General features: G+C 41.1%; 1 protein-coding gene across 4 annotated transcripts in view; it reads right to left on the bottom strand.

Moving 5' to 3' along the window:
* The window catches only part of EPHA4 (EPH receptor A4), a 143,671-nt gene that overhangs the window by 30,012 nt on the left and 100,477 nt on the right, over window positions 1-13,182 (bottom strand). For all 4 annotated transcript variants that reach the window (XR_004350709.1, XR_004350708.1, XM_032637332.1 and 1 more), the window contains 3 exons: window positions 7,358-7,482; window positions 6,184-6,343; window positions 4,897-5,008 (listed from right to left, as the gene is read on the bottom strand). Coding sequence is in view for 2 of the 4 variants with exons in the window: in XM_032637332.1 (XP_032493223.1) it covers window positions 4,897-5,008; window positions 6,184-6,343; window positions 7,358-7,482 (397 nt within the window). In the remaining 2 variants the exon portion in view is untranslated. The remainder of the gene's footprint in view (window positions 1-4,896; window positions 5,009-6,183; window positions 6,344-7,357; window positions 7,483-13,182) is intronic.

The raw sequence follows: 13,182 nt of genomic DNA, 5'->3' as shown, positions 1-13,182 counted from the left end.
CAACATTTTGACATGGGGGGAACTGAACCACACGAGTGCACACGGGTTGTTTAGAAATGTTCCCGCAGTACCATCTGCCAATGGTAGGAATTTACACGACTTCATCAGAGCCAATTTAGGCTAACATTTAAGCGTATTCATTCCTATGTGACCATAATATTACAATTAGGACCCCGGGGGAGATAGAGTCTGAATGGTGACTGTTTTAGCATTATGGGAACAGTTTCAGCTCCAAAGCGGAAAATCGTAACCTTGCAAAGAAGATAAAGCTAACTTGCAAGGTCTGACTTTATAGCATGTGTTAGATTGCATATCAAATCACACATCACAAATGGTACATCATGAAGGAGACTCCCGAAGCTCTGGTTTGCTACAATTGTCAATGCTAACTTTTGATGTAGGTCAATGTTTTCAGTCCAGAAGACATTAAAATAATCTATCTAGGCCAGTACTGTGTGACCCTGGTGCAGCTAACTGTTTAACCTCCTCTCCAGGCCTCAAGTTCCTAATATACAAGATGCCAGTAGTTTCCTACCTTGAGCCGTATGTGTGCCTCCTTCACAAATTTTGCCATAGCCATTTCAGTTTTTTCTTAAAATCAATTAATTCACTTCTTTAATTCAGGTAAAAGGGGTACTTTATAACCCTAACATAAATGGAAACCCGGCGGCACCAGAGATCATCAGAAGGTCAGTAGAAACGCCACCTATGGCTGGTTATCAGGCAGTACTTGTCTCTGGTCACCAAACTGTCCTTTAGAAAAGAGGAACTCATCTTGCATTCTAGTTCTTTCTTAAAAGTGTTTCTCATACATACTGAACAATAAAATACTATTTGGGGGAGACACACTGGCCCAAAGCAACCTGAATTAAAACTATTTAGGATGCTTGGAGGTAAACTGAAAAAATCATTAATATAAAAGGGGGAGGTAGTTGTCAGAGGAATTTAACACAGTTGATCACTAAGTTCGTTAGTCCTGAGGTTATGACCTTATCATTGCATTTTATGATGTCATTGTTAACAGTCAAAAATCACTTTTAAAAGCAATGAAGTGCTTACACCATGGAGATCACAAGTGTGTACCTACAGGAGTATAAGGAGATGGTGCTATGTTGCCAACAGAATGCATATGTAGTTTAGGAAGACTTCTAGAGACAGCACTACGTAAATACAAGAAATGCTGTACCTTAGACCACCCAGATGGCAGGCACAATTACATTCTCTGAAAAGCTGACAGAATCCTTAAATTATAACGTATGTGATAAGTGACACAGGAGGACACTGATCAAAGATGCCTATAAAAAATGTAAGTTAATTTCTTCAACATAATGTGGATGGTAAAAACATACAATCAATCTAAGTCAATGTATTCTGTATATTATTTTAAATACATAAATAAAACGTATGAATTTAGGAATTTCATCCTTTCACTGAGATCCCCAAATGTTTACACTTCCAAGTTGGTCAAAAGAAAAAAGTGGATCTTCTCATTGGAAAAATGAAAGATTACTCTGACTTGCCTAAAGCTCATATTTCTCCATATAAAGTAAATATAATAAAATAAACCATTGCTGTAAAAAAAAAAAAAAATCCAGCAAGATACTAGCTGTGAGCCTGAGGCCATTTCCTCTTTCTTAGATGACAAATTAGCAAACAGATTTTCCTTTGAAGTAATAGGAAGGACTGAAACTTTTCTCACTGTGTGGATCTCTGCCCATCTACCTCTTAAAACAATCTCCCATGTCATCAGCAGTGTGGGGAATCGCCCTATAAGGGGTCCGTCCCTCGCATCCATTCTGCCATCAACTATCCATGGCTCTAAGAGGCAAGAAGCAGCCGCGTCATTTTCCAGGCTAGGATGTTTCATCTGTCGCTCTTCCAGATGGCTGGCTGCAGGGTGGTGAGATGACTTTAGGGGTACCATTTACCATCTTTCATTTGTACTCTCACTAAAAGCACGGACCAGACTTTTGTCTGCACTACCTGTCTCTTCTCTTCTCACCTGTTCGTGTCCCATTTAAACATCTGCGGTCCGTCATGCCAGAGCACACAACCTGCTTGTGGAGAAGAATCAGCTGAGTGCGCATCGGCCGCTGCAAAGCCTGTCAGCTACCTGGCTCCAGGCAGCCTTTCCGTGACAGCTTTATGTCCGACACTAAAGAAGAATCAATAGGAGGCCAAGGGGTTGACAATTTCATTTTCTAAGAAGTGATCCATTGAGGACCAATCACCAAGCAGTGTTTATCAGCCTTGGGAAGTAACATTTTTTTTTTTTTTTAATGGGGGAGAAGGGACAAGATCATGGCTGGGTCACTTGACAGGCGCAGTTCTCTAAGGTGGGGACTCATCATTGGAAATCCGATCAATCCTGCCTTATATAATAAAGTGATCAATAAAAGCAGAAAGGAAATTAAGTCATCAAGCTTGCGATGCTATTTTCTATAGCTACAGCTTTTCATAAACTTGTCTTCCTGTATTACATTTTCATCTGCTTTTCTTTATTTTTCTTTTATCAAAAAAAAAATCTGAAAAAAAACTTATAACGAGGTGACTTATTTCTAATTACTCCTGTCTGACTGCTGTATTTAGGATAACTTAAAATACAAAAAACAAACAAAAAAAGTAACTCTACAGGAAAGCCAGACCACAACTAGAGAATTCTTCCAACCAATATCTTGGTTGAGATTCGAGACGAGACCCACTTTCTGTGAACAAGTGTTCTCTCAAATGGTTCTGAACATTCTGGGGTGCTGGATTTTAGTCAAAGATTTTTTGCAGTGGCAGTTATTAATAATGTTTTCCTTAGTTTTAGACTTTTCAACAACTTTATTTTCTGATGACACAAGTTGTTTATAATACACTGTAAAATTTTCAATGCAGAAATACGTAATAACAAAAGCAAAAGCCCATGTAATTTCTATACAATCCTCATCCCACTCCCTCCTCCTGGCTATCAGATGGATATAGATTAATGCCTATAGTTCCCATGTGTTTATGAGCCTGGCATGTGTACATGCACAAAGTCTAATGGCGATGAATAAGAAAGAGGTCCATCCTGATTGACTTCCAAAATCAAACGCCAGGAAAGGAAAGAACTCTGGGAATTCAGATCCTGTTCAGGCCAAGTTGAAGTTTCCAAAGCCTGAGCTGTACTATTATATAGGGTACAGTGGGCATGTCTAGATGTATGTTTGTGTGTGTGTATTACAGCAACAGGAGTGAGTGTTTGTGGTGGGTTTAACTCCTTCAAGACGAAATTCACTGCTCTAATCAAACAGACTTCGCACCAAAAAGAACACACACGATGACAAATGGAGGTGCCCGCACACAAGGAGTTGTGCTGTACTGTGCGAGAGGGATCATGATTGATCTCTATATACCAGGACATTCTGCAGAGTGAGAGCAGAGACGTGATATTAATAAATACGGGTGACAACTGAAACCATCCAGGCAAACTAAGATATATGGTCATCACCTTAATTATAATGTACCACAAAGTGAGAGAAAATCATGGTGGCTTGCCCAGGTCAGTGGAAACAGCTAGAGGCTATGCTGTGACATCAATAAGCTCATCAACTGTTGAGCCAGGAAAAGACAGTGCAACAGACAATGGCCTGAGATCCAAGCACGGCTACTGGGGGTCCAGTAACAGATCTACCACTAAAGCAACATAGTGACTCCAGAGAAGGACTATACCTTTCTGAGTATCAGTTTCCTCTTCTATGACATGAGAAGATTTATATTTAAGAGGATCATTTTGACATCCCCGGGTTCTGCTTTTTTCTTAAAAGCCCCACCTTGTAAAACAGTTGATGGCATGGGGGGGTGGGGGTGGTGGGGTAAAGGTTGGAGAAGGGGAAGATTCTCACACGTGAGACAAAGAGGACCTAGATGTGGACACACATTGAAGACGAGCAGCTGTCCCCTCAAACCCCCTCCCTCCCATTCTTCTGGAAGCTCCAGGCAGTGTTAATAATTGAGGGAGGCAATGATAATAAGAAAAACTGGATCAAAAGAATATGCTTTCAAGCTCAGGGGTTGGCAAAGTATGACCCTCAGCCAAATCCAGCTCACCACCTGTTTCTGTAAATAAAGTTTTATTGTAACACACACACACACACACACACACAAAAGAATATGCTGTCAAGCTCTTTCTATGCCTCTCTTTTCTAGACTGTTTTCCAAGTATCAAGTTAGAGTGTAAACTCTCATAGAATAAGTAATTGCTGTTTTAGATCCATTTCCAAGAACAATGCCATGCCCACGAAGTGCTCAAAGGATACTCTCTGGAAATGTCGATGGCTTTTCCTAAGGGAAGATGGAATGCCCACTTCCTTGCTTTGGTTACTGTTATTATGAACCAATATCACGTTGAAGTACTCTCTGTGTGACAGATTATCGACTTTGCCTATCAAAACTCTCCTGTCAATAACTCTCAGAGGCAGATATTTTATTATCCCTATTTTACAAAAGGGAAACAATGACTCAAAGAGGTGAAGTAACACAGTTGACAAATAGAGCTCAAATGTGAGGTCTGTTTAATATGGCTTTTTTTTTTTTGGCCTTTAGCAGTCAGTTCAGGCTTAAGAGAGGTATAAATGTAACACCTTACAGCCTAGAATATCTAGAAAGTTCTCAATGGCCTGCTTTTCAGCTTAGTTTCCTGCAATCAGTTGGGTCTTTCCAGGACCCTCAGTGGTGAGGGCTGCCACCAGGGTCCAGCCGGAAGCTCTAGCAGCGGGGTGGGGAGATCAAAGCAAAGAGGAGGGAGTTTGTGCTGCAAATGCCATGTTTATGATGCTAATCAAAAGCCTCAGCTTTGTGTGGAGGAGACAAAAAGCTCCCTCATAAAAACTGGGAAGGGGGTCAGGGGCAGTGAGTGGCTTAAGTGCTTACCTCCTGCTGATGACAAAAGCGGCGATGAGAATAACCACGAGCACCGCGCTGCCGGAGACGGAGACCAGCAGGACGGTGGAGTTGGCCCCGTCTCCAATGATCCGGGAAGGCACTGGCAAAGACAGTTACACAAGGATCACCTTGGGCAAGGTCCTAAGCGCTAGAACTTCTGACTGTCACAAGTTTCAACTTTCTGAAGCCATTTGAAATGCTCACAGCCTATTTTGCTCTACGTTACGTATTCACACAACAGCATCTTCTAAGACAGCCTTAACGAGACAAAGACATTCTTTTTTATAATTGCATGAAGAACTCCAACCAGAAGACTCTTATGAAATCCTATGGCAAACATTTCCACTCATTGCTTTTTCTTCTCTTCCTTTCTAGTCTCAGCCCAAACTCTTACTTAAGGATCTGATGAATTCCTTAGTGAGAAAGACACCTGGAAATTGCCAAAAGGACAAGCAGTTTTGAATGACCTCTCCACTGCATCCTCACACCCCATCTATAAAAAAACCTGTCTATTATTGCCCAGCTCAAAAGCCACTTCCTCCTGGAAGCCTTCCAGGATAATCACAAAGGATGTCAAACCCCTTCAGATTTTATTCTAGAGTACTTTCTTTTTTCATTCATATTCTATTTAATAATTTGTGAATAAAATTACTTTCTAGAACTAATGTAGGAAATTCTGCCCCACCAGCTCCTTATCCAGTAGGCTCAATTTTTGTTTGTTAATTACGGAGGGGAGATGTCTTATGTAAATTGCTTATTCATAGGTATGCCCTCTATTAACATTTTGATTCAATCATCCAGTTGGTCCAACTCACAATGTTGAAAGATTGAGGTAGTTGTCTAGAGGGGCTTTTAAAAAAACTGATCTGACTTGATTTGAACAGATTCCTAGAAATAAATAGGAGAGAAAAAAAAAAAATTGGTACCTTCTCGAATCTTCCCAGGGAGAAAACTCCTTAGCTTAATGTAAGATAGTTAGCTATGCAACTGTCCATTAGTCAGTTTGGCAATCCCAGTTTTCATGGTTTATGGAAGGCTCGACACAGGAGAAAGATAGACATTTTTCAATCATATGAAAAGGCAGATCAGATACCGTTATGAAAAATGTTCTTCTCTAAATAGCAAGAGGTGTGCTAAGTTACGGACACTGGCTGTCTAGTTTCAAGCAATAGTCTTTGCAACACAATGTTTGCCTAACCAAAAATTTGTATAGCTTCTCAGTTCACCATAATGGGATTTGCCCTGGGTTGTACAAAGAATCTCAGAACTCGTTACCTGTGTTGGTTGTGACCTCCAGGGGCTCGCTGAAATCTCCATAGCCAGCTGCTGTCCTGGCTCGGACATGGAAAACATAGGAAGTCAGAGGGTTCAGGCCTTTGATATCTGTGTTCCTGGCAGCCGTCCTAACAATCCGATAGCTTCGTTCATTCTGATCCTACATTACGAGAGGATAAAATTAAGGAAGGTGGCAAAATAAATCTCCCACTTACTCCGATACAGTATTAAAGCAGCCAAGCCAGTTCACTCAGAGGTTGAAAGTAAATGGAGATTGATAAACTCTAAACACTATATTCAGTTCAATGTTAGAAGTACTATTGTTACTTAGATGTTGAAAGAAATGTGGAGTTCAGGTATGATCGCTATTGACACTGACCATATCCAGATCTTTACCCATAATCTTTTTTTTGAAAAGAACATTAGATGATGGTTGATGGCTTTTCTCACTCCACACCCAGCAATTTCACAGAAATAACTACTGCAAGAAGGTCCCTTTTCTTTTTCTATTTTCCATTCTAGAAAATGTCAAAAATGTTATAATCTGGTTTCAAAAAAAAAAAAAAAATCCTGTCCCCTTTCTGCTTTTAATAAGGAAGCCAATAAGTGATTACCTTTAAAAAGAAAGAGACAATTGTTCATTTTCTAGACAACCTTGAATGCAAATAACTCTCTTCAGAATGCTGTCCTTTAAGAGACAAGTTATTTGTAAAACATAATGTCTTTCTATAACTTTAAGAGGCTGAAGAATGTAATTTTCTTTCCTTGATTTTCTATTAAAAGTCATCAAAATCCACACCTTGATTCTGAATAGCAGTGATCTACTTAAACAGATCATTATTTCAACTTTCATGAGTCACTCTTCCTGATAGAAGGTTTATAGATAAGACATTCTTAGCTTAGCTATCTTGATTTGCAGGACTAGAAAGAAAAAATACAGTTATATTAGAACATAATGTGTTTTCTCTCTTTTTTAAGATTAGCAACTTAATACATAAAATTCATAATTGGATTTGATTGGGAATCAAAATGCATTTGGTTTTGAGATTTACTAGTATCCCAGGACTTATAACTGACCAAAACTATAGAGAGAAAGAAAGGAAGGAAGGAAGGAGGGAAGGAAAGAGGGGTTGGGGGGAAGAAAGGAGAAGAACCTTGCTTATTCAAGTAATACCTTCTCATAATACTTGACTTCATACTCCAAGATCACCCCATTGGGCCGGTCTGGTTCCAGCCAAGCCAGAGCAACACTGTATCTTGTAACTTCTTTAGCCTGGACCAAAGCAATGGATGAAGGTGCTAGTGGGGAAAAAAAAAAAAAAGATATCTTACTTTAGGGGGAAAAATTGGTGGCATCAGTCAATAATAGCATCTTATTTTAGAAAACTGTGAAGGATTGTCTTGTCTTCTGACAAATCCCCGTTTTCCTCTTCCCTAGTACAAAAGCATATACCATTTTATGGTTCTTTCCAATATTTTTTTGTATATGGTTTGTCTTAAAAAGACCATCTCTGAAGTAGTCTGGTAAGTCCACAGGCCTTACCTCTACAGCACCTGCAGCCACTCCTCAGAAAGGCCGTAGGTATAGAGAATGCTATCCGCTTGTTTATTTTTTTGCAAGCCATGAAAACCTTTGGAAAATCTCCTCTTAAGCTCAGAGAAACTGCATCTCATACTACCTCCGAAGAATTGAGTGTCGTGTTATTGGTCTTTAATTTTAGACAAGAGACTTTGCAACTCTTCCAAGGGTACTGTAGGGAATGCCAGAAGGCAAACAATTTACGTACTTTCCAATATAAATAAAAGTATTGCTTAATTACAGTAAGAGTTTCCAGTTCGAACACAACCAGGCAAATAATGAAGAACACAAATAAAGCTATGATAGTCTCTCTGGACATATATGGCATTTTGCAACTCTTTTACAAGAGTTGAAATATTGCTTTTGCCTGCTGGGTAGCAAACCTCCTTCTTCTGGGAAAGACACAAAAGCCGTCCTCCACCGGCTATATTATCAGGGTTGGGGAGCAGAAACTTTTATCAACCCAGGCCACCTAACCCTTGCTTCTTCACTGTGGTGGTCGCATCTCCAGCCAGCCGTTATCAAGCTCTGCGGTGACCAACAATGGCACAAATGTGCCATCTCCAGGAAGAAGAGGGAGCGTTCACGAAATCTGTGATCTTATCTAACCAAGCTGCTATAGAACCAGATATCAGAGGTTTTCCTTAATGGAATGTATATTTTTATTCATTCTCAAACTGTGAATATATATGAAAACAAACGTCCAAAAGCGGCCACTGAGGAAAAACATAGTGCTGGGCTATCCTCCTGCACTTCCCCGGAACACACAACTGCCAAATCGTAACTCAGAGGAAGAAAAAGAGAAAAAGTAAAATAAATTATCTGAAAATGGAATGGGACTAGCTGCAAACCCTCTGATCACATCTGACAGGTATGCTGGTGGCAAGGGATGCAACCAGATACACCAAAGTTACATGTCACACAGGGGAATCTTCCTGCTAAAGCTAATCCAGCAGAGAGCACCTCTTGGAGGGGACCATCTGACAGCCTGGCATCTCTGTTAGGGGTGCCTTGAGATGGTAACACACACGCACACACACACACACACACACACACTCTCTTCCCTATTTCTCCTTCTCCTTTTCCCCCCACCCCCGCCCCCAAAGCTATTCCAGATTGGATCTCAGGCATAAACACAAGTAAATTTTCGATACAGTAAATACATACATCCTCCATCAAAGGCAACCCAAATGTTAGTAATAGCAAACTGAGTGAACAGAGAGACACGTAGCAGACATATATATGAAAGCCACGGAACACCTGTGGATAATGAGAACCGGAAATGCACTCATTAGCTGTGTCAAGGCTCCCCTGCAGCCCCTCACATTTTCTCTCTCTCTCTCTCTCTTTTTTTTTTAATGTTGAGCCTTCTTTTTAATTTATTTATTTTTATTTTTGGCTGTGTTGGGTCTTCGTTTCTGTGCGAGGGCTTTCTCTAGTTGTGGCAAGCGGGGGCCGCTCTTCATCGTGGTGCGCGGGCCTCTCACTGTCGTGGCCTCTCTCGTTGCGGAGCACAGGCTCCAGACGCGCAGGCTCAGCAGTTGTGGCTCACGGGCCTAGTTGCTCCGCGGCATGTGGGATCTTCCCAGACCAGGGCTCGAACCCGTGTCCCCTGCATTAGCAGGCAGATTCTCAACCACTGCACCACCAGGGAAGCCTTCCCTCTCCTTCCTTACTGGTTGACACTGAGCCATTGTCCAGCACAATCAAGGAGTGACTTTCTTAAATATAGAGGTAGCAAGGAGGCTAGGAAGGTTGCCTGGCTGTGAAAAGCCATTTCACTCCAGTTAATAAATATACGGCCTAACAGAGCACTTTAGCATCCACTCCATAAAAAGGGGCTCTCCCAACTCTCATGTTCAGGATTGGGAAATGAAATAGGAAAGTGAGGCTGTTAGAAAGAAAGCAGGAGGGAGGAAAATCATAAAGTTATAAAATGAACTTACGCTCAGAAATGTTCTAGATCAGAACCTGATCAGACAGATGTCTCGGGAGAGAATTGCCTGGTTGCCCTTGGAGTGAGCGCACTGACGAACCGAGACGGTTTCTCTCTGGTTGCGTTATCCCTAAATTATCGCATGTGGGAAATGAACCCGATTCCCACTTCGGGAGTTGCAGAGGCGGTGCTCCTGTGGCCATTCCAAGGGCATATGAGCTCCACCGAGGGCTCACAAAATCTCAGACGGGCAGTTCACAATATCATCGTGTTAACTAATCGGATATTCCTAATGCAGCCCTACTTGGAAGATGCACAGGCACGAACGTGAAAATAAACCGAGAGCGCATGCTTACTCAGCTGTTATAAACACGGAGGAAAATGAGATGAAAGGGGAAAGGAGAATAAATCATTGTAATTTATACAAAGTATGATGCTGTGTGGCTGTAAAGTCTGAATTCTTTCCAAACAGCTCTTTTTCAGAAGAGCATTTTTATCAGGCCACAGTGACAAAAGCAACCCATGACCAAGTGAGATTGAGAATCAGGCCTAAAACAGGGATGCGCGTTATAGTCAATAGGGCAAGTTATTCTTCCCCCTGGAGAAGAGCTTCTTAACTTCCTTGGCAAGAAAAGCACCAGTTTGGGAAAAACTGGGCTCTGCCACACTGCCACTTTGGAGAGAAGATGCCCTCCATGTTACAAGCCGCATAAGGGTTCTTTCCTCGCCTTTCCTACCCTGCTTCCAATACAGCCTCCAACTCTACATCTAGAAGCCATCACCGTGCCCTGTGTGCCAGCCTGTGGCTCATTTCGCTAGAGGAGGCATTTGGCAATGGCATTTCTCAATCATTTCCCTCCCTCAGTGGTTCCCAAGCATCAGTCTTCTCATGCCACCCAAGCAAGTGCTACCACATCCCTCTGCAACTTGGATTATGATTTAAATAACAATTTCCTTAAGATGACATGCTTTATTTCTCGAAAGAAAACTTCCCTCTAGAGTTATCACGTGCAATCAATGGCAGGTAACCATACAAATAAAAATAATATATACACTAAAGAATATGTAACAATAGTATAATTAATACGATGTAAAAAAATTGCATAAATGCCCTTGCCTCTCTATGCTTTGCCAAAAAAAGAGATTAGCCAGTGTTAGAGAAGCATGAAGGATAACCCTGAGACCAATTTGAGATTCTGACCTTAGAGAAATCAGAACTGAGAGAGAATGGAAAAGGAACTAACTTTCACACAGAGCAACTCAGTATTACACAATGTCCCATCTGGGTCTCCCCTAAAATCATCTCTGATGCCACCATTGGTATGTTTCCACACTTTGGTAAACACGGCCAAACCCTACTCGGTTTAGAAGTGTTTTGGATCCTGAGTCCCAGTACCTCAGGGCTCTGCCCTTTGCCAACAGAATTAGAAGAGGAGATAAAAGACTAATAAAAAAACAGATTGAACACCCGTCCCAGATACATGGTTTAATAGGAGCTTTGACAAATCAGTGCCTTAGTTCAAAAGAAGGCTTCTCATCATACCGGGAATTTTGGTCCACATAAAAAGACCAAGCAGAAGAAAGGTCCTGCTTGCCTCCCAGTTTACGTTCCCAAACCTTATGGAGACTGGCTCTTCCACCGTACCGACGCATCCACTAACCACAAACTTAATGAGCACCAATGGAACACGGCAAAAAGGGAAACGGGCAAACGAAGCTAAATTAAATACAATCTCTGGTATCCAATTAAGTGCCATCTTATCCCTTTAGCCTCTTAACTGAAAAAAAAAAAAAAAAGAAGACAGAGAATTTTTTAATAATCTTACAGAGAAGACACTCTTTAGTGTCAACCCAGAGAATCCATTTTCTAGAACTCAAGAAACAGTTCCTGCTAACCTTCTTATCCAAGTTTTATCATGGCAATGGGGAGAAGTAAGAGACTTCCTCATTATACCGTGTCTTCAGACACGTAATACACTTGCAGAAGAGTGAGAGAAGCTGGGAGGAAGCTGAGGGTTGATGTAGGTATGCTCATTATAGGAAAAGGGCACATCTTAGACTGAAAGGCATTCCTCCCTACCCACAGACTTCCTTCATAAAAGAGATGTTTGCTTTAAGGAAATTTTGTGCCCCTGGACATAAGCAGCCTTCCTCTAATGCCTAGAATTTTGACATAACACACAACCAGAAGAGCTGGTCGTGCTAGCCGACAGCAGTGTGGTTAGAGAATCATGACGGATGGATGCAAAAATCACAAAGGCAAGAACTCCTAAAGGGTACTTTCTAAAGAAAGATTTGCGATTTAATTCAAATCAGCCCTTAATTTTCAAATTTTTAGAGCAGAATTTTCACTGTCCATTTTCCTGTCCTGAGATGCAGATGTCTGAGACCACCTTTTCCTGTTACTCTCAAGGGGATTTCAGTAGTTTTGAATCTAAAATGTGGCCTCCATTTCCTCTTCTTTTCACTTACAAATCATGCTGACACATCAATCATCATTCAATCATTCTACAAATGTCCTTTAAGCCTTTGCTTGAGGAGAACTTAAAGTAGAGCTAAATAGGCATTTATGTTTTAAAACTTAAACAGTACTTGACTAAACAGACAGTAACTGGGATAAGAAGCCAGAATGTGGAGGAGTGCATTGTGGATTACACAAAGAACCATGGAGGATTTGGACTAAGGTTGGGGAAGTGTGGGCCAGATTGATTTGTTGGGGCAAACAAGAAGCAGAAAGGGGAGAGGATGGCTGATCAGAGCTGCACTGCTGCACATGTGACTGGAAAGTTCAGGAAATCACTAGCCCCTTGGTTCTGTGGGGGCCGAGGGCTCATCTAGGACACATGAAATGAGGTAAAGATGAAAAAGCATCCTTAGCCACGCGGAGTAGTCTTCATTTTACTAATTTGATGGGGAAAAAAAAAATCAATGAATTTAAAAAGGATTTTGGATAAAAATCCAGGTTTGAAATTTACTAGCTGCCATCTTGGACAAGTTTCCTTGCCTCCATTCTCCCATCTGTAAAACACGCTCCTTTCAGATACAAGCATGTAGGCTATTAGAATGTACAACCTATAAGCACAAGACTTATCTCTATATGCCCGCTATTCAAGATCTTGTTTGGCATACAGTGGGCGCTCAATAAATCTGTCGAATGAATAAAGGTGAACTAAACGTTTAAATAGATCTAAAAATCTCTGTAGCCAGCAAGGTGTTCTCTAAACATAAAGTATCAGAAGTAAGTCATCCCTAAAACAACTTTATATCTGCACCTGTTTCAGATGGCCTTTTGTGGGTTTGGTGTTGCTATTTAGGTTAACAAGATACTGACAGTCAGGAGTGAAGCAAATGACAATTCTAATTTTAAATGGAGTCTCTGTTTCCTAAGGCTTTTTTGGCGCTTCTGAACTTCTGTCGAACACACAGGCTGTAAAATGTCATTCAAAAGTAAGTTAAGGGCTTCCCTAGTGGCGCAGTGGTTGAG

This window comes from Phocoena sinus, chromosome 7 (assembly GCF_008692025.1).
Source record: "Phocoena sinus isolate mPhoSin1 chromosome 7, mPhoSin1.pri, whole genome shotgun sequence".
Classification (NCBI taxonomy): Eukaryota; Metazoa; Chordata; class Mammalia; order Artiodactyla; family Phocoenidae; genus Phocoena; species Phocoena sinus.
This window is presented reverse-complemented; position numbering and strand designations above follow the sequence as displayed.